Source organism: Schistocerca nitens, chromosome 12, assembly GCF_023898315.1.
Source record: "Schistocerca nitens isolate TAMUIC-IGC-003100 chromosome 12, iqSchNite1.1, whole genome shotgun sequence".
Classification (NCBI taxonomy): Eukaryota; Metazoa; Arthropoda; class Insecta; order Orthoptera; family Acrididae; genus Schistocerca; species Schistocerca nitens.
The window spans coordinates 176,443,214-176,462,202 of record NC_064625.1 but is presented as its reverse complement, the minus strand read 5'-3'; the positions used below and the strand labels follow the sequence as shown (position 1 = coordinate 176,462,202).

The window sequence follows — 18,989 nt, the reverse complement described above, 5'->3', positions numbered from 1 at the left end:
GGCGCCGGGCAGGGGGGGGGGGGGTTGAGCGCAATCTGACAGCTCATTCTCTGCATACATACACGATCTGACAGATGAGGTGAGCAGCAATTTACAACCGTTTGCTAATGGCACTGTGGTGCTAGTGAAGATGCTATTGTTCCGTTACTGTAGGAGGATACGAGAGGTCTTTGTCACACTAATTAAAAATTTTGTCAAATGACAGCTTGCCCTAAATGTAGAAAAATTTAAGCTAATGCAGATGAGTAGGGAAAACAAACCTGTAATATCTGAATACAGCATTAGTAGTGCGCTGCTCAATAGCCACATCAATTAAATATCTAGGTGTAATATCGCAAAGCGACTCGAATCGGTACGAGTACGTCTAGTCAGTAGTAGGGAAGCCAAATGCCCGTCCGTTTTACGGGGATAGTTTTGGCAAAGTTAGCTCATCTGTAAAGGAGACGGCGCACAAAACACTAGTGCACCCAGTGCCGAATACTGCCTCAGTATTTGGGCTCCCCATCGAGTTGAAATAAAGGAAGACATCGAAGCAAATTCACAGGTGTGCTGCTAGATTTGCTACTGACAATTCTGATCGGCACACGAGTGTTACTGTGATGCTTCGTGAACTCTGAAGGGAATCCCCAGAGGGAAGACTACGCTCTTTCACCGAGGCACTATTGCAGAAATTTAGACAACCGGCATTAGAGGCCGAATTTAGAACGAATACTACTACTGCCGACGTACGTATCGCACGAGGACCACAGAGAGACAGTCGGAGAAATCGGGGGTCATACCGAGGCTTACGGACAGTAGTCTCCCCTTCACTATTTGTGGGTGGAAGAGGAAAGGGAATAAGTAGTAGTGGTATAAGATACCCTCCACTATACCCCATAAAGTGCTCGGCGGATTACGTATGTACGTAACAAGAAGTAGCGTTATTCTCACAACATTACATTTGTCGGCTTTGCCAATTTGCAACCAAACTTATCTTCTAACTGAATCAAAATGTTGGGCTACAGTCATCACAGACTATATTCCAGAAAGTAATGCAGAAGCAAAACAAATATCGCAAGTGTTCCGTTCTATCTCCGTTTGCACGAGCATCGCATCCTACGCCACTACGATCTCGCGGGTAAGACTCGTACGAGCTTACATTTGAGGCTGTCACGTACGGAACATTCACAGAAGAAAGAATACACTGCCGGAGTCACTGTAGAATGTACGCTCTCAGAATTTTTTCGGTAAACTCCCCGTGTCGCACAGTACCCCCTTCTTAATGTAGGCCACTGGAGTCGCTCTGGAACCTCTTCGGTGCTCTCGCGTTTACCGAGCCAACCTGTGACGACACTTGCCACTATATTTTAGAAATTGCCCTACTTCCCCCGTCAGTCCCGTTCGGTAAGGGTTCCCGATCGGCAAGAGATACTCCGGAATGGATCGAACGAGTGTTCTGCAACCTGATTCTGTGGTGGGTGAATCTTGTTTCCTCAGGATTCTACCAGTGAATCTGAGTCTGGCATTGTATTTCCAACAACTAGTTTCACACGTTCGTTCCACTTTACGTCACTCTAAATCGATACTTTCTGGATATTTTTACAGGTGTTACCATTTATAGATATTTTGTTTGCTTACAATTTGACAGAACGGCGAACGGAATGTGAAGAATTGACGAGATGCTTGGGAGAAATTTTGCAGTTTAGTCTACAATTAAATAGAGAGACGGGAGAACTGGCAATGACAACAAGAAAAAACAATAAAGCAATGCTACAGTGTGCGCCTGACGGGAGAAGCAATCTGGTGTGGGTGGTGGGGATAAGGAGGCAGCACAGGCCAGGGAGATGGAGGAATAGCAGGGTAGGGTGGAGGAACGCGTAGTGCTGCCTGCGGGAGCACACGGGGGATAGGGTAGGGGTGCCAGGCGCAGTCAAGAGCTTTTTGTTTGTGTGTCTGTGTCTGTGTGTGCAACTTTGCCACTGTTCCCCCCGACGTGAGAGTAGATGCATTATCGTATTGCAGAAGAATTGTGTCTGTGCTAATCTTTGTTGCTTGTACTTAAACTTCCAGTAACACTGGAGAGAAAAACATAAACAAATAAAAAGAAAAAACTAAAGATATCGTTTTAGCTTTAGGCTGTAATAGTGCACACAGTCTCTTAATAGTGCAAGATGTGTCTCGAAATACGCTTCAAATTTTTCAAATACAATTCTGAAAAGACCTGCCTCTAGTGTTTCTTTGCCACAATTAAGAGAGACATCAACTCGGCAACTTCCTACGGCTTCACTCGAGGCACTATACGACCGTTTGTACGAGATTACTAGCCTCACACTGACCACTCAAATCTTAATAAAATGGTACAAATTTTACGAATCATTTCTCCGGCAGAAAACTTGAAGCGTCAATGACATACCAGATCTGCTAAGCTCGTAGGCTATTTATTCAGTAATATAAATGGTCTGAACAAGATTTACTCTTACCAGAAACAATATTTTCCAATTTGTGACAAATCTACGAGACATATTCGTCTTGAGAATCCATTCTCTCCTTCTGTGTTCTAAATTTTGTGCTGCACTAGAGTACGTTTCCAACATTCTGATCGTCACACATTGCTCAATTAAATAACACAACTTGTCACGAATCCTTTAGGAGTACAGGAGACCACTCACCGAAAGGCAGGGGCACCGAGTCAGCAAAAGGAACACAAAAAGAAACAAAACTTGCTAGCTTTCTGAGTAATCCTTTTTTGAGCTAGAGTGAAACAAACACACACAAACTGTGCCCTCAAACACTGCCGCTTGCCGCGCGAAAAGCGCCGGCACAGCATATCGAAAGATGGACTAGGTCGTTGTAGGGGTAGTGTTGAGTGAGAGGGGGGGGGGGGAGGGGGGAGGCAGGGAGAATGGGTGCCCAGTGGCACGGAGGGAGGCAGCCGGCTCGCCAGCTGGGGATGTGGGAGGGAGCAGTAGTGGGTGCACGAAGAACGGGTTTCAGTGCCACACTGTAGGTGACTCGGGGACGTGAACTGGGAGGGGGTGACAGGACAGAAGAAGGGGAAGCTATCAGACGGAATACCCCCTCCCTCCGCCCCCTGCCCCCACACGTGTACACGTACTCACGTGTCTTTTACTTTAGCTCAAAAAAATGATCACTCCGAAGCTAGCTAGTTTTCTTTCTTTCACCCGTGCTCGTTAACGACTCGACGCCTCTGCCTTTCGGCGAGTGATCTTCTTTACTCGCCAAGTATTTCTATTCTAACAGGAACTTTCCTCGAATGTTATATTTGTGCATTCTCTAAGGTCAAAATACTGTACACCTCGTAAATTACAGTTACAAACCAGCTACAGTTTAAAGAAACCTTCACCACAATTGGTTTACTTCAAGCAAAGCACAAAGATGCAGAAGAAATATAAGATAAAGAGCACACCACCACATCATTAGTCTCGAGTGAACAATTTGTATTAAAACATATAAAAAAGTTATTTAACTAAAATTATTTTATTTTTATTCCTTTCAGTACACAAGAAGAATCACTGTACAAAGTAAATTTAGCTGCCAATTCACAACAACTTTCAAAAAATAATTTCTTACACCATTTAAAAGATGGTTACAGTCCTGTATTGCAAAGTTCTTGCCTGAAAAGAGAGAGGATACAACTTTGCAAGGGTGACACCAATGTTAAGGTTAACACAAGTTCACAGAATCTACAACATCATTCAGATAGATTTGTATTTTTGTGGTAGGTAAGACTACTTGGAGGCAGCCTGCACCTTTACAAACAGAGCTTTACGAATGCCAGTCTAGAATCGCCCCGTGCAGAAAAGAAAATTACCCAGTTTTACAAAGTTTCTTCAACTGCTCTTTTTTTATTTTTCACACAGCGACAAACTTGCGGGGGTACCCTTGTTGCCAGAAAATGAAACAGAAGAAGAAAACCCCAATTACCGTCTTTCAAGAGACACACTCGACATTTAACCCTGCCTTATTGTCGTACAAATATTTACGGGCTCTGCAATTTCTTTTAGAACCGGTTCCCGAAATACCGGGTCTATTTCCAACATGTAAAAGTATACAATAACTTTGTACAAAAATAATTCAGGTACAAATTACACTCAGATATTCCCAAATACATATAAAACACAAAATTACAATAGTAGGAATTACAAACATTTTCCGAGCATCGACTCGTTGTCAGTATTTCTGTTCTACAGGCACTCGTGCACAACTAAAAACTACATTAAAATGGTAACAATTCAAAAAACGAAAAATAAGCAATTATCAGTTCACAAGATGCATAACAGTCATTCTCTTTGGTTTTTTAACTGCAGTTTTGTAAGAACACAGATTCTTGGCACAATGCTACACAGTACAAAGAACTACAATACAGTTCTGTCATCTACACTACGATACGCTACACTACTCGGCAGAGATTAAGTTGCTGCCTCTACGAGAGCACTGTCTAATAGTTGTAGCATTTACTCTCTCTTCCCTCGCTGTGGTGTGGCAGAAGTCTGGTACTGTCCACACTTTTTCCACCGTTACAATGCAAATGCAATCTTTATTCCCCCCCACACACAGTGTGAATGGAACTGAGACGATGATGGCAGACAATAACTCCCAAAACAAGTATTAAGTAATGTATATTGCAACTTGAACTAAATGATTCAAAAATGATAATTGTGTGAGGTGGGTGCAGCTTCCCTAAATTGCAATATAAACTATTCTCTCTCCTTTGTGTGGACGTCAAATAAATTGTAAAATCTGACACGATTGTTGTTTCAGAGACTGCTGTAAGTACAGAAATCATTCTTATTTCTTTAATTTATCCAGATCACAACTTTTAGTCTTCAGTTTTGACAGTACACTGGAGTCACCTTCAGAATGAATATTACAGAATACAGAGCCCCAAAGATATCAGTACAAGCAAGTCACAAATCTCTATGCTGCAACATTTGATCTGATGGTGACTGTACCTTACAGCCAAAGACGAATCCTTAGGTGATAAACTGCAGTGGCCATGGAGTAGAGGGGGGTGTGTGTGTGGGGGGGGGGGGGGGGGGGGTCGGGGGAGGAGACAACAGTTCACATAAAAGGAGCGAGAACCAACTGCTGTAGACTCAAATGGGGAGGATGCCAAACTGTTGAAAAGAACAGCTATCCTCTTTGAACACATTGATAGAATATGTGAGGAGAAATTAACACATTACGAGTACACAAGACGTCCAGGGTATGGTAGAAATATTAGAGCACAAGGAATAAGAATTTATAATCGAGGAACTTTGAAAATCCCAAAGGGCTCCAGGACACAAACACCACGAGCAAAGATTCAAACGAAGAAAGCGTATAAAGACAGGGACAATCCAATTTATAGTAATGGGCTTCACAGACGATCAAAAATAAAAAGAATAGAGAAACAGCTATCTTTGTTTTATGAAATACTCTGCTTATTACTTTTCACTTTGCCAGATCATTTGCTTGGTGCGGGACCTGCTTGGAATCTGCTACAATTGCAATAAAGACTGTTTATTAAAATATATCAATAGACAAGAGGAGTTGAGTTTCAGGCAGGTGCAATAAAAATAACAACAGAAATATTCAGCTCTCAAACTAAGCTCTTCATCGGACATAGAAAAAACCCACGCAGTTACAGTGCCTGGCCACGTGTGTGGGAGAGTTTTGTTCGAGTGAACGAGTGTAAGTTTTGTATGTCTGACAAGGGGCTGAGTGTTTACAGCATTCTGTCTGTGGCTCAGTCTCCCCTCTATGTGGCCAGTAGCAGTCTATCCTATCTGTGTTCTTATTCTTCTGTCCTGGATTTCTCACTGTTGAAAAAGTGAAAATATTCAAATAATGTGGCTGACACATTCATTTATCACCAATGTAATATTTTACTAAAGACAGTGTTATTACTGTTCTGTTTCTATTACATTTCTAGCAAAACCAGATGACTAAACTCGTACTACTTCTCCATCTCGAAAGCCTTCTCAGAATTAACAATGGCCCCAAACACACACAATATCTGCCATTTCCATTGGCTCCGAATCCTTTTCTTTAGCTTACGTCTCAGCTTTGCGTAACACTCGTGTCGGCCTAGTAAAATTCTGACAGGTTTAACACGATTCTCAGTAACATACTCTTCTCTAGAACAGTTGTTTCAAACACATATTTGCAACAGTAAATTTGTAATGTCCTTTTCTCAGACAGATTTACGATTGTGTGTCTTTCCCTCTTGCAGTTACTTCAGTTTCACAAGTGTTCATCCTTCATAATGTCTTACCAAAAATGATCACAGGTGTCGACACAAATCGTGTTGAATTTGACATGTGTAATGAATTTGAGAGCAGCATCAAACCAGTCTCTGGACTGAAGACCACAACAACAACAACAACAACAATGAATATATGTTAGGGGTCAAATGTTTGTATTAACTTATGACACGTGTAGCGGGACTTTGAATTTCGCCGCACTACACTCGTTCCCTCAGACATAAATTACACCATCGCAGCGGTATGAGCGCTCGACGGCAGAGAAAATACTAAAATTGTAACTTTTTTTTTGTAACCGTTTCTTTTGTCTCTCCAGAGTGGAAGCTTAAGGCAGATGTAAAAAACTTATTAGCTAGTCTTGATCTGATTTTAATGTGTAGACATATTGTGGAAGTTGTTATGAAATTCGGAGGATGGAAGTAGCAAAGTAAATTAAATTGCATTCAGTAGCAAGATGATTTTCATTTGTATAAATTAGTGATTCCTGGACAATTGCAAGATTTCGGAGAAGACTTCACGCAGAAATGAAGTAGGAGATTTTTGAAGACCTGGACGCCGCACAAAAGAAGACATGTTAAAATGGTAAAGGATGAACTGTTATCTACGCCATTTCCCCCTGTTAGTTACATTTGTTATTCTCTGTCTTTTTTCAAATAATTTTTGTAGTGGAAATTGGTTTGACTTTTGCTCAGAAACACCACAAGGACCACCCCAACAATAGCTTTTCGAATCACGAAGTCCGATTTGCATTTCATTCTTTCCCTTTTTCACGGTCATTAATGATTTTTAAAACCCACTTTTTATTCACCATTTATTCCCACATTTTCAACCTTTTCTTTTCTTCTCTTCTCTTTTTTTCTTTTTTATTAACCACTACACACGCATGCTTTTTTCTCGCTCTCTCGGACAATTCTGCCCAGCCATGCCTCAAATGTCAATGGAAGGCATATCTCCAAGTCTTACAAATTTACCGAGGCTCTTCTGCAATCCGTCCAGATGTAGCAATATCTGCAGCCGTCGCCACAGCCACCTGCCGACTCGTACGAGCGGACACTGCTGTCATTCGTAATGACGGACCGACTGTGCATTCGATGTCCGCTTGTAATAAAAACAAGTCTGGAGAGCAAAATGTATGCAGCTATGAAACAGAAGAGTACAATTTGTCAACAAAGTCACCCTCCAGCTGCTTTCATCGGGCTTTCTCGTTTCTTTTATGTGGTGCACAAATTTCACTTCCACATTAACATCTTCAGGCCAGTTGTTGCACTTCCTAAGACTCAGATCAGAGGTCACTAACGAGAGGATTGTGTCCCTCCCATTTTCCAATCCTCCCGTTACATATTAACCTTCACACTTTCGGTAGTACGTGTGGATCTTTGTGCCACCTTTCGAATCTTCTGACACCGATAACTCTCGCTACAGTATCTCGAGCGACGGAAACTCCGGCTCGGATTGGCAACGGTGTAGGAAAAGATAAGATTTCTGCTTACGGTACAGATGACGCGTTAAGTTGCAGACAGGCGAAATTAAGAATAAGTGTCTCAACTGTGCCTCGCTGCAACTTAAAATGTCACCTTTAGGGTAAGCAGAAACCTATCTTTCCCTACCTCAAATGTCTTCCACTACCACACGTGACACTCACAAACAAAGTGATTACATTTACACATCACAAATGTGCGAGGGCCAGCAAAGATACAAATTTTGCAAATTATTAACACCTGCCATCAAGTGTACACAGTGCGAGGGGGGAATTGACGTCCGTGTGGGAAAATAAAGAAAGAGGGAGACCAGTGGCAGAGAGAGAGAGCCCGCCCGACGCCCACCACCAGCGAGGGAAGCGAGTGAGCGAGGAACTTACATGTGTTCCGGGTGATTCCGGACATTCTCTAACAGGTCCGCAGCCTTCATCTGGCCGGTGCAGATTTTGTGCACGGCTGTCATCAGAGGGAATCTGAAAACGAGAGAAGGAACATTCACTTTTGTGACGAGATATCTCACTGAAATTAACAGCTTCAAAGTTACAACTACATAACCGGAGCAATATCATCACGCATTACCCGACTGTAGTACGAGTAGTTCTCTGATAACTGCCGTGAAGCTCACCTCTCCAGATAACAACTGGAATAACATACACTCAAAACTGGGTGCTACCTTGCATATTTCACGCATAAATGATTTGGTAATTGGGTAAGGAAGTACTTTTTTTTGTGGTTTAAGGGCACACAACTACAATGGTCATTAGCGCCCAGACTAAGTTATGAATGCACTGCGAGGCACAAGGTTAAAACAGCAACTAAAAGGGACAACACTAGGTTTGTCAAGTGGATAAAACGAAGAATGCGGGCGGCTGCTCCTGGGTCATCCGCTAAAATTTCATCCAGAGTACACGGCAGGCCGAGATCAACGCGCAGTGTATTAAAATTCGGACAGGACGTAATATGTGGCGTACCGTCAGCACTTGCCCACACAGGCAGAACGGCGCCGGCTCAACCGTCAGCATATGGCAGTGGCCGAACCGGCAGTGTCCGATCCGTAACCGGGCCAAAACGACCTCCTCCCGCCGAGAAGGGCGTGAAGAGGTTGTCCGAGCCGCGGGAATAGGTTTCGAGGCCCGAAGCTCGTTGTCCGTAATGTAGCCCAATCGGCACGCCACAGCGATAAAATGCACTGACAAATGACCCTGCTAAAATTAGATGAAGGCACACAACGAGAAGCTGTCCGAGGCTGGAGGACCGCAGCCTCGGTCGCGGCATCTGGAGCTTCGTTCCCAGGGATACCGACACGGCCAGGAACCCACATACAGGTAACCCGAGAACCGTCGACCGCCAGCTGTTGAAGAGAGAGTCGGATCCGGTGCACGAAAGGGTGAACCATATACGGATCACTGAGGCTCTGGATGGTGCTCAGGGAATCTGAGCAGATGACGTAAGCAGAATGTCGGTGGCGGCAGATGTAAAGAACAGCCCGGTAGAGGGCAAATAGCTCAGCTGTGAAGGCCGAACAATGGCCGTGGAGCCGGTATTTGAAACTGTGTGCCCCACAATAAAAGAACACCAGACACCATCATCGGTATTAGAGCCATCTGTATAAACGAAGATCGTATTAATGAACTTCGAACGAAGTTCGACAAACCGCGAGCGGTATACCGAAGCTAGGGTAACCTCCTGTGGGAGCGAGCTGAGGTCGGGAAGTACCGTCACGGGCAGCCAGTGGCGAATACATACGGGGGCGCGCGTGCCGTGCCAAAAGGAGCAGCTCGTGATCATCCTGTTCCGGCAGAGACCTCACGGGGCTCAAAGGAGCCACTGTGGAGGCTTATCACCGGCTTATCTGAACAACTTTACGAGGAGTATCCCTGACTACAACCTGAATTACGAGCAGGGCCTATTCGTTCATAAAGAATGTGTTATGCCAGGTGACAGTGAGAAGAAACTGCAGTGTTTGCAATGGAATCTTTTGCACGGTTTCAATTTGGTTTTTTTTGTTTGTGTTTATTGAGTGGAAATTTATTCACCTTCTTTATTTTTGTTTTCTTATGACTGTACCTGGCAGAACAAAAACAAGTTTTCTTTCCTATTACATCCAGTAACGACAATAAAACAATAAGCAACATTCATTTCAATCACTGTATATTCGGTCACTAAAAAGGAGCTTTTTTTCGCAGCACGACCGGTAGGTCCGATTCCGAGAAATGGAGATTTCTGCTCGGAGAGATGACTAATAGTACCTGTTCCACCTGTGGAGACAACTGAGCAGTTAGCTGAGGGAGAAGCTGTCACACTGACAAACTAGTGCCAAATTTAAAGGCTTATACTGTGGCACCATTAAAAGGAATTATTTTTTAGCACTACTTAAGTAGCGCGACACCAAAGGTACACTTTCTCACGTCAGACACAACTGTCGATTCCATTTTTACGCACCGACAGCCGAGCGTCAGAAAGTCTACCTTTAACGACAGTCGTTCTGTACATTCCTGTCGACAACGTCTTTTGCATTTCAGAAATGCCGACAAAAAGTTTAGGTATTCCAAACAACACATATCGAGATAAAAGCTCAAAAACTATCCTGCAGATAATCGTTCGAGAATTTTTATTCTTCGAGAATGTCACTATAGTATAATGCACAATTTTACTTATTTCTCACCCAAGTTTGGACTGCTGTAGTGTAAAGAAATGCTTCTACCAGTAACAATAATCTATTGCTCTCTAAACATTCTTTATACATGCAACTGCATCAATTTTATTAACACTCAAAGCCAAGAAAGCATTCAAAAAATACGTACTGAAGCTGTAAGAAAAGGAACACCTGAAAATTAATCTGTAGGATCCATAATAGTGTAGAGGTAATGATTAAAAAAAGTCACATTGTAACTGAAGGTATTCATTTGGACTCTTAAATCTATCGACTGTTGCAGACTGGAACCTACCTCGCCTCCATGCCTTTGCTCTTGAGCATGAAGTTCACCTCTGCCGCTGTGATGGGTCCCTGTAGTTTCTGTCCATTCAGCAGCTCTTTCTCCAGTTCTTCAATCGACTGAAACATTCATCGATACAGCGGCAATTATTTGACACACAACAACATTGTCAAAGAATGTAAAACACACACACACACACACACACACACACACACACACACACAATCATTTGTCAAATGAGAACATTGTCTGTTATGGGCTATGCAATTATTTGTTATTAGCCAATCTCAACTTTCTAGCCATTGTCAAGCAACCTACACGGTGTATGTGACTAGTCTATTCTCACCAGCTGCTCGATAGTTCACAAACAAACGAGCTGACACTATTTGAAGGTAAGTGTTAAAAGCCCCGGCACAGACTTTATAAAGGAGTCCACCCCGCTGCTCTCCTGGACCCCACAAGTCTTTACCGCAGAAGTCGACAGCAGTCGAGTTTTCATTTTCAGTGGTGCAACACGGCAACACAATTTGCCTGACTGAACCTGAGTAAGTGACGGATTGAGTTTTAAAGAGTCTTCACGTGATCTCACTATCCGTTAACAATATGTTTACATTCTAAATAATAACCAACAACAGTTACATAATTTTCAAAATTCTTATACCCCACTATTTATTGATCTTACTGGTCTGATGCTAAGCCCTCACAAAGGATTAAACAAACACAGCCACAGGATTCCGCTTACCTTTCCAGTCTTGATAAACGCTTCACCGACGCGCCTGTTTCTGCCGCCGAAACACGTCGTGATGAGGTCAGCCACACCGCAGCTTTCGAAGAAGGTGGACAGCCGGGAGCCGGGGAAGAAAACGTCGACAAACTTTATCATCTCCATGAGTCCCAGCCTGATGACGGCCGCTTTGGTGTTGTCGCCGTAACCCAGCCCGTCCACAAACCCCACGCCAACTGCAATGATGTTCTGTAGGGAAAACAGACGTCACATTTCAGAAGCAGATACAGGTCAGAGGAAAACACTATAGCACACTCATTTCGGCCACAAATAAAGACAGATAGTGTCGAGTGAGGAAGGACGAGAAAAGTGTAAACACACACAACCAAACTCAGTTAATGTAGCAATAATCTCCTACAGTAATGACACTGAAATATACGTACAAAAATGACTTAAACATACGAGAGGTGCAAAAATTGCCCGAAGCTAAAATTTGATACGATGCTATAAGACAATTCGCAGATAAAACATAATTAGGAAGCAACAGCAACATTATGTAAAACTGTGTGTTTTAACTTGTTTAAAGTGTGCGAGTTTGTTTTATTGCATATTGGTCTTTCCATTTTAAATCGTGGTGTGGTATCAAAATGTTGAATTTATCATTTTTGTATGCAAAATTCAGACAAAATCATTATAGATTTACTTCTGGAATGGACATTATGTAAGCAACAATTAAGTGTATCGCCTGGTCATGTAAAAATAAATAAATATCAACTATTAGCAAATTTTCTAAACACATAAAAAAAAGTTTTGCATCACCTCCGTTCCGAGAGTTCCGGAACCTGTACGGAAAACTGGAATAGAGATCAACATAAACATCATTTCCGCCCTTTTCATTGCTCATGAAAACCACACATTGCACGTTGTACCACCATACCGTGAGACCTTCAGAGGTAACGGTCCAGATAGCTGTACACATCGGTACCTCTAATACCTAGTGGCACGTCCTCTCGCATTGATGCGTGCCTGTATTCATCACGGCATACTGTCCACAAGTTCATCAAGGCACTGTCGGTCCAGCTCGTCCCACTCCTCGACGGCAATTCGGCACAGATCCCTCAGAGTGGTCGGTGGGTCACGTCGTCCACAAACAGCCTTTTCCAATCTGTCCCAGGCACGTTCGACAGGGTTCACGTCTGGAGAACACGCTGGCCACTCTAGTCGAGCGATGTTATCCCGAAGGAAGTCTTTCACAAGACGTGCACAATGGCGGTGCGAATTGTCATCAGTCGAGACAAATGCCTCACCAATATGCTGCCGATACGGTTCCAGTATCGGTCGGAGGATGGCGTTCACATTATCATACAGCCGTTACGGTGCCTTCCGTGACCACCAGCAGTGCACGTCGGCCTCACATAATGCCACCCCTGTAGCGTTTCAAACATTTCTGCACAAATTCTAGAACCACTCAGCCTTCTACTGTCTCGAACACACGATATTTTAGATACGAGTGAGAGAAAGTGGAATCCTACCTACTGTGCATCACATGTTTGTGTGTACAGGTCGGAAATGAGTCACGAACAGAATGAGATGTGGCGATCAAATTTTACCGACAAGTACTTTTGTCTTGCCTCGGTGAAGGGACAGACGCGTATTGTTTCATGTTGAGAATGGACACGGTTTTTAAGCCAACTTTCTGTCATACGTAACTTGTTTTGTTTCTAATGCTCGGACAGACAAATTGCGGAATTTGTAAAATGTCAGAAGTTAAAATATACGTTATTAATTGAACCAAATGAAACTTGGTATGTCTACTTATTTTTATAAGCAGAAAGAGTCTTAAGAAATTCCTGTACCTAGCAGCATACTTCAGAGAAGAAGTGAAAGAGAGTTTGCAGCAGCAGGCCTGCCAGCAGGGAAGTTTGGCCGAACATCTCGAGTAAGTCGTCTCGTAAAAGAAGTGGAAGTTTGTATGCAAACTTCAACACTTCAAGTCATCCAAACTGTTAGAACCCAAAACAGCAGTGATCCTCCACCTTGCTGCACTCGCCGGACAGTGTGGTCTGAGGCGTTCAGCCTGACCGAGTTGCCTCCAAACACTTCTCCGACGATTGTCCGATTGAAGGCGTATGCGACACTCGTCGGTGAAGAGAATGCGATGCCGATCCCGAGCGGTCCATTCGGCACGTTGTTGGGCCCACCTGTACTGCGCTGCACGGTGTAAGGGTTACAAAAATGGATCTTTCCAGGGACATCGGGAGTGGAATTGCGCATCACGCAGCCTATTGCGCGCAGTTTAGTCTCGCCACGACGTCATATTGCTGCAAGAAAAGCATTATTCCACATGGTGGCGTTGCTGTCAGGGTTTCTCCAAGCCATAACCCATAGGTAGTGGTCACCCACTGCAGTAGTAGCCCTCGGGCGGCCCGAGCGAGGATGTCATCGACAGTTCCCGTCTCTCTGGATCTCCTCCGTGTCCGAACAACATCACTTTAGTTCACCCCGAGATGCCTCGTCGAGTGCCCTTCCCGGCACAGAGCAACATTGCCGACGCGGTCGAATCACGGTGTCTACCGTCTAGGCACGACAACTACAGACAATACGAGTCGTGTACCTCCTTCCTGGTGGAATGACTGGAACTGACCGGCTGTCGGACCCCCTCCGTCTAATAGGCACTGCTCGTGCACGGTTGTTTACATCTTTGGGTGGGTTTAGTGAAATCTCTGAACAGTAAAAGGGCCTGTGTCTGTGATTAATATCCACAGTCAGCGTCTATCTTCAGAAGTTCTGGGAACTGGAGCGATGCAATACTCTTTTTGATGTACGGGAACACAGTAACTAGCTACAACAGAGGGAAGCACGTAGAAGATGCACGTGGAGGGGTCATCGGGATGCGGAAGGAGATGGACTCGGGAGGAGAGAGGGGGCAGATTCTGGGACGGGCGTAACAATTTCAGTAGAAATTGGAGGTTACGCTGGACTTCTGGGATGCCATCACTACGACAAAGGTCACAGGTGGAGCACTCTCAAATTTTCTGCGAGGCAGTCACTGCGATTCATCACATCGCCAGTGGAGCTATTCTCTGCAGGGAGGATGATTAGGTCAATGTTTGTTTTTGTTTTTATGTCTGGAGTGACTGTGCTTTTGTCTGTTGCAAGGTTTGTTTTCTTGGAAAGAGACCTGGGGAAGGATGGTGCATAGGTGGGAGCAGGGGAGGATGATGATATGAACTGGGAGAGCCAAGGTTCAGTGTCTGGATTAGGTTGGCTTTGGGTGGAGGGAGTGACAGCAAGAAGTTTTTTCACTGTAGAGATCAGGAGAAGTAGAATAGGTCTTTGACAAGTCCAACTGGAGGTGAGGCCTTTGGACAGGCTCAAATTTCTGTAGAATTAACAATATTATGAAAAGGAAAGTTGCCACTCACCTTATACGGAGATGATGAGTTGCAGATAGGCACAACAAAAAGACTGTTACAAATAAAGCTTTCAGCCTGTAAGGCCTTTGTCAGAAAAACACACACACACACACAGTTGTCTTTTTTGACAAAGGCCTTACAGGCTGAAAGCTTTATTTGTAACAGTCTTTTTGTTGTGTCGATCTGTGACTCGACATCTCCACTATATGGTGAGTGGCAACTTTCCTTTTCATAATATTGTTAACATTCCATCCTGGATTCTCCATTGTTTGATTTCTGTAGACTTAAGATTTTTGGTGGATAGACTGACAACAGCATTCTGGGTTCGTTTACGTTCTGGGTTTGATTGTATGATGGGAGAGAGTTAAGGGGGATGGGGCAGATGACGTTCAGCAAGGCAAGGTTCGGGTGCTACGAACGATCGACTGGGGAGGGGGCAGGGTGGGGCAAGGACAGGTTTCGACAGGTGGCAGTCGTAGGTGACGGCAGGATCTCGACACTGTGGATAATTTGTGGAGGTGGTGCCCGTGTTTAGAGTGCTCTTCCAGATGTTCGAAGGCAATGTTTTCAATTTGGGGGAGACAGTCTAGGCAGCTGGGACAACAGCACAGTAGCAGTTTCGTGTGCAGAGACCAGAGACGGTTCAGGGATACTTGGAAATGGAGATTTGTTTCTGCAGTTTCAGGTTGTCGAAGGTCACTGTGAAAGGAGGGTGGGGATCCAGAAAAGGGGATTTTTACGGTTAGGATGCTCTGAGCATTCTGTGGTTCAGGAACACTTAGGGAAAAGTATGCAGGACTAGGTTTCAGTTACGGAGAGGGACACTTTTCCGAATCGATTCGACGAGCAAGGAACCATCTGGGACGGGTAGTCACTACACAAAAAAAGCCCTGTCACAGTGATCCCATTCCAGAAGTCCAGCGTAGCTTCCGAGCACTGACGAAGTCCGTAGGTCCGTCCCAGAAGTTCAATCTATCCCCCTTCTCTCATCAGTGAAAACCCCCCCACCAACCTTCTACTCAAAATCCATTTCCTGCCACAAATTCACACAACACATTAAATTTTTGTATTTTTTGTATGTAACATATTTCTATTTTTACAACGTGCTGAGAGTTTCGGTGGGATACGACGATGAAATGCGGTTCGAGCACGGCTGGCGCTTTGAGTTGTATTTCAGTGGGTAGACATACTGTAACTTCCAGTGTGTGGAGCTGTGGCTATATGAGCAGAGTGGAAAAGTCAGTTAAAACGTTACATGTTCAAAAGGATGTAAACAAACACAAGAATAACTGACAGCATATTTAAAGGAAAAAAAAAAATTGTTGCATACAATTTATTCAAAATTAATAAAATCCTGTACTTTTCTGAAAATGGGTCCTACAATAGACAGCAATGATTAAAGGTAAATACAGCTTAAGTTTCATTTTCTGCTTGAAGATCATTTTAAATCTGTTGCAATAAATTGGTCAATTTTGAGTAAAATTCAATTATAGTAAAATTCTCTGCACCTTCACAAACATTGACAGCAGGATCATTACAGTGTAGTCTTTAGAATCTTGTGCATGTAGTGTTCACGAGGCAGTTGCAATTTCTCACCACGATTTGAGCTTACCTTGAGGGCTCCGCAGGCCTCGACAGCGTTCACGTCATCCACGACGACAACTCGGAAATTCTCTGTCTGAATCAGGTCTCTCAAGAGTGGAGCCACGCGCTTGTCTCTGCATCCTGCAAGAAAAAGACGACAGATTTACTCCGCTGATGGCAAACAGTAGGTGGACGATAGCAATCCTCCTCTCTCTCCACGTGAAGAAAAGTGCCAATGCCGTGTGCGTGTCCCAAATTACATCGACACCGAAGCATGTCTTCTGAATGCTTCGCTCTTTTGTGAGGCAGTGTATTGTACTGAAATGCAGGAGGATCTGCAGCGAATTCACGCATGGTACAGAGAATGGCAATTGAATCTTAATATAGACAAGTGTAATGTGCTGCGAAAAGTATGCTACAATATTGCAGGTCAGCAACTGGAAGCAGTTAATGCCATAAATTATCTGGGAGTACGCTTTAGGAGTAATTTAAAATGGAATGCTCATATAAAGTTGCTCGTCGGTAAAGCAGATGCCAGACTGAGTTTCATTGGAAGAATCCTAAGGAAATGCAATCCGAAAACAAAGGTAGTAGGTTACAGTACACTTGTTCGCCAACTGCTTGAATACTGCTGAGCAGTGAGGGATCCGTACCAGATAGGGTTGATAGAAGAGATACAGAAGATCCAACGGAGAGCAGCACGCTTCGTTACAGGATCATTTAGTAATCCGGAAAGCGTTACGGAGATGATAGATAAACTCCAGTGGAAGACTCTGCAGGAGAGACGCTCAGTAGCTCGGTACGGGCTTTTGTTGAAGTTTCGAGAACATACCTTAACCGAGGAGTCGAGCAGTATATTGCTCCCTCCTACGTATATCTCGCAAAGAGACCGTGAGGATAAAATCAGAGATTAGAGCCCACACAGATGCATACCGACAATCCTTCTTTCCACGAACAATAAGAGACTGGAATAGAAGGGAGAACCAATAGAGGTACTCAAGGTACTCTCCACCACACACCGTCAGGTGGCTTGCGGAGTATGGGTGTAGATGTAGATGTAGTGTATTTCACCAACTTGACATACCCCTCAGTACACGAAGCATTATTATACAGCTTGGTTAATCTGAAGCTGAGGCCACCAATACACAGACGTAGTAGCCTACCCTCCGTCACCGGTGTTCGGCCGACGACGGGGAAAGTAGTGGCAGTCTACGGCTACCGATCTTCCGGCATCCCGGGTCGAGTCTCGAATCTCGTTCCGGCATCTCACAGGACGGGCGGTACGTTACGCCGTTTGTGACAGTATGCAATTTCTCCGAATAGAACACTTGCCACTTCCTGGCAGATTAAAACTGTGTGCCCGACCGAGCTTCGGTAGCTCAGTCGGTAGAGCACTTGCCCGTGAAAGGCAAAGGTCCCGAGTTCGAGTCTCGGTCGGGCACACAGTTTTAATCTGCCAGGAAGTTTCGTATCAGCGCACACTCTGCTGCAGAGTGAAAATCTCATTCTGAGAACACTTGCCACCTCGGATGCGACCACTTTATCTGCAGGTGCGTAAGTTAAATTATCTCTTGCAGAAGGGAAATTCTGGATTCCTTAAGTAGAATTAGAAACACTAAAGGGAGTACCAAAATATGTGGGTAAATTGGTGACAGTAAATTGACAATTAATTTTCACAAAGTGTGCCACTCGACGTGCGGAAATTACTAACACACGTACGAGAGAGTGTCGGAATGACAGTTACGACACGGCAGCCGGAAAGGATCTGGCACGTGCGCCGATCGGTTGTTACACCTTGTAACAATACGAGTCGAGATAGATGCAACGGCACTTGAATAGCGTATTTGCCTCTATCGGTTACGGGAGAGAGATCGATCTTTCGGTCCTGTCTGTATATTTGTATATAATATTGCACGAATAAAGGCTGGGTGAGTGTAAAGCTATTGTTAAAAACTCATGCCGCGTGATTTGTTACGATTTGGTCGGTCATAATAATAACAACAAGCTTTTGAATACAATTAAAATATAACGGCGATACCTGTTTAGTGTTATTGGAAATAATGTGTAGTAAATTAATGAGTAAGGTAGCCGATCCTATAAGAAGAGGTAAAATTGGGCATACTGAGGTGTTATGCTTTATATCGACGAAGCCGATGATACGGATTCAGTTTTTTCCATTTACTCTTAGAAATAAACAAGTAAAGAAGTGCTAATTGTGCATTGTGAAAAAATATAGGGGCGAGTTTTAAATAATTACGGTAAACAATCAGAGTAACAAAAGGACATTTAGTTACAGGAAATCGCGGATAGCGAAGTGTGGTCATTAAATTGAGTACACCTACAGGGCGGTAAATTCCGGGATAAATCTATACGCATCTCACGAGGGACGCAGTATTGAGACTGGTTTTTTTTCATTATTATTATGTCGTGGAGAGTGGGCTCCAATTTACGAAAAGGAGAAAAACGTTCACTTTTACGCGAGCTCTTAATAATTGCGGATCGGAGAGAAAAGTGTGTAAATTGTCTTACGCCTAACAAACATTCGTGGAGGGCGGCGGCTAAACTAGAAGAGTCAGTTACAAAATACTGTATCATTATCATTGACT

The 18,989-nt window shown here is 43.9% G+C and overlaps 1 protein-coding gene across 2 annotated transcripts in view; it reads right to left on the bottom strand.

Moving 5' to 3' along the window:
• LOC126215353 (glycerol-3-phosphate dehydrogenase [NAD(+)], cytoplasmic) overlaps positions 1-18,989 on the bottom strand; it is a 109,086-nt gene that overhangs the window by 47,404 nt on the left and 42,693 nt on the right. For both annotated transcript variants that reach the window (XM_049942040.1, XM_049942041.1), the window contains exons 5-8: positions 16,412-16,524; positions 11,402-11,632; positions 10,672-10,778; positions 8,104-8,196 (exon numbers count right to left, since the gene is read on the bottom strand). In XM_049942040.1, coding sequence (XP_049797997.1) covers positions 8,104-8,196; positions 10,672-10,778; positions 11,402-11,632; positions 16,412-16,524 — 544 coding nt within the window. The remainder of the gene's footprint in view (positions 1-8,103; positions 8,197-10,671; positions 10,779-11,401; positions 11,633-16,411; positions 16,525-18,989) is intronic.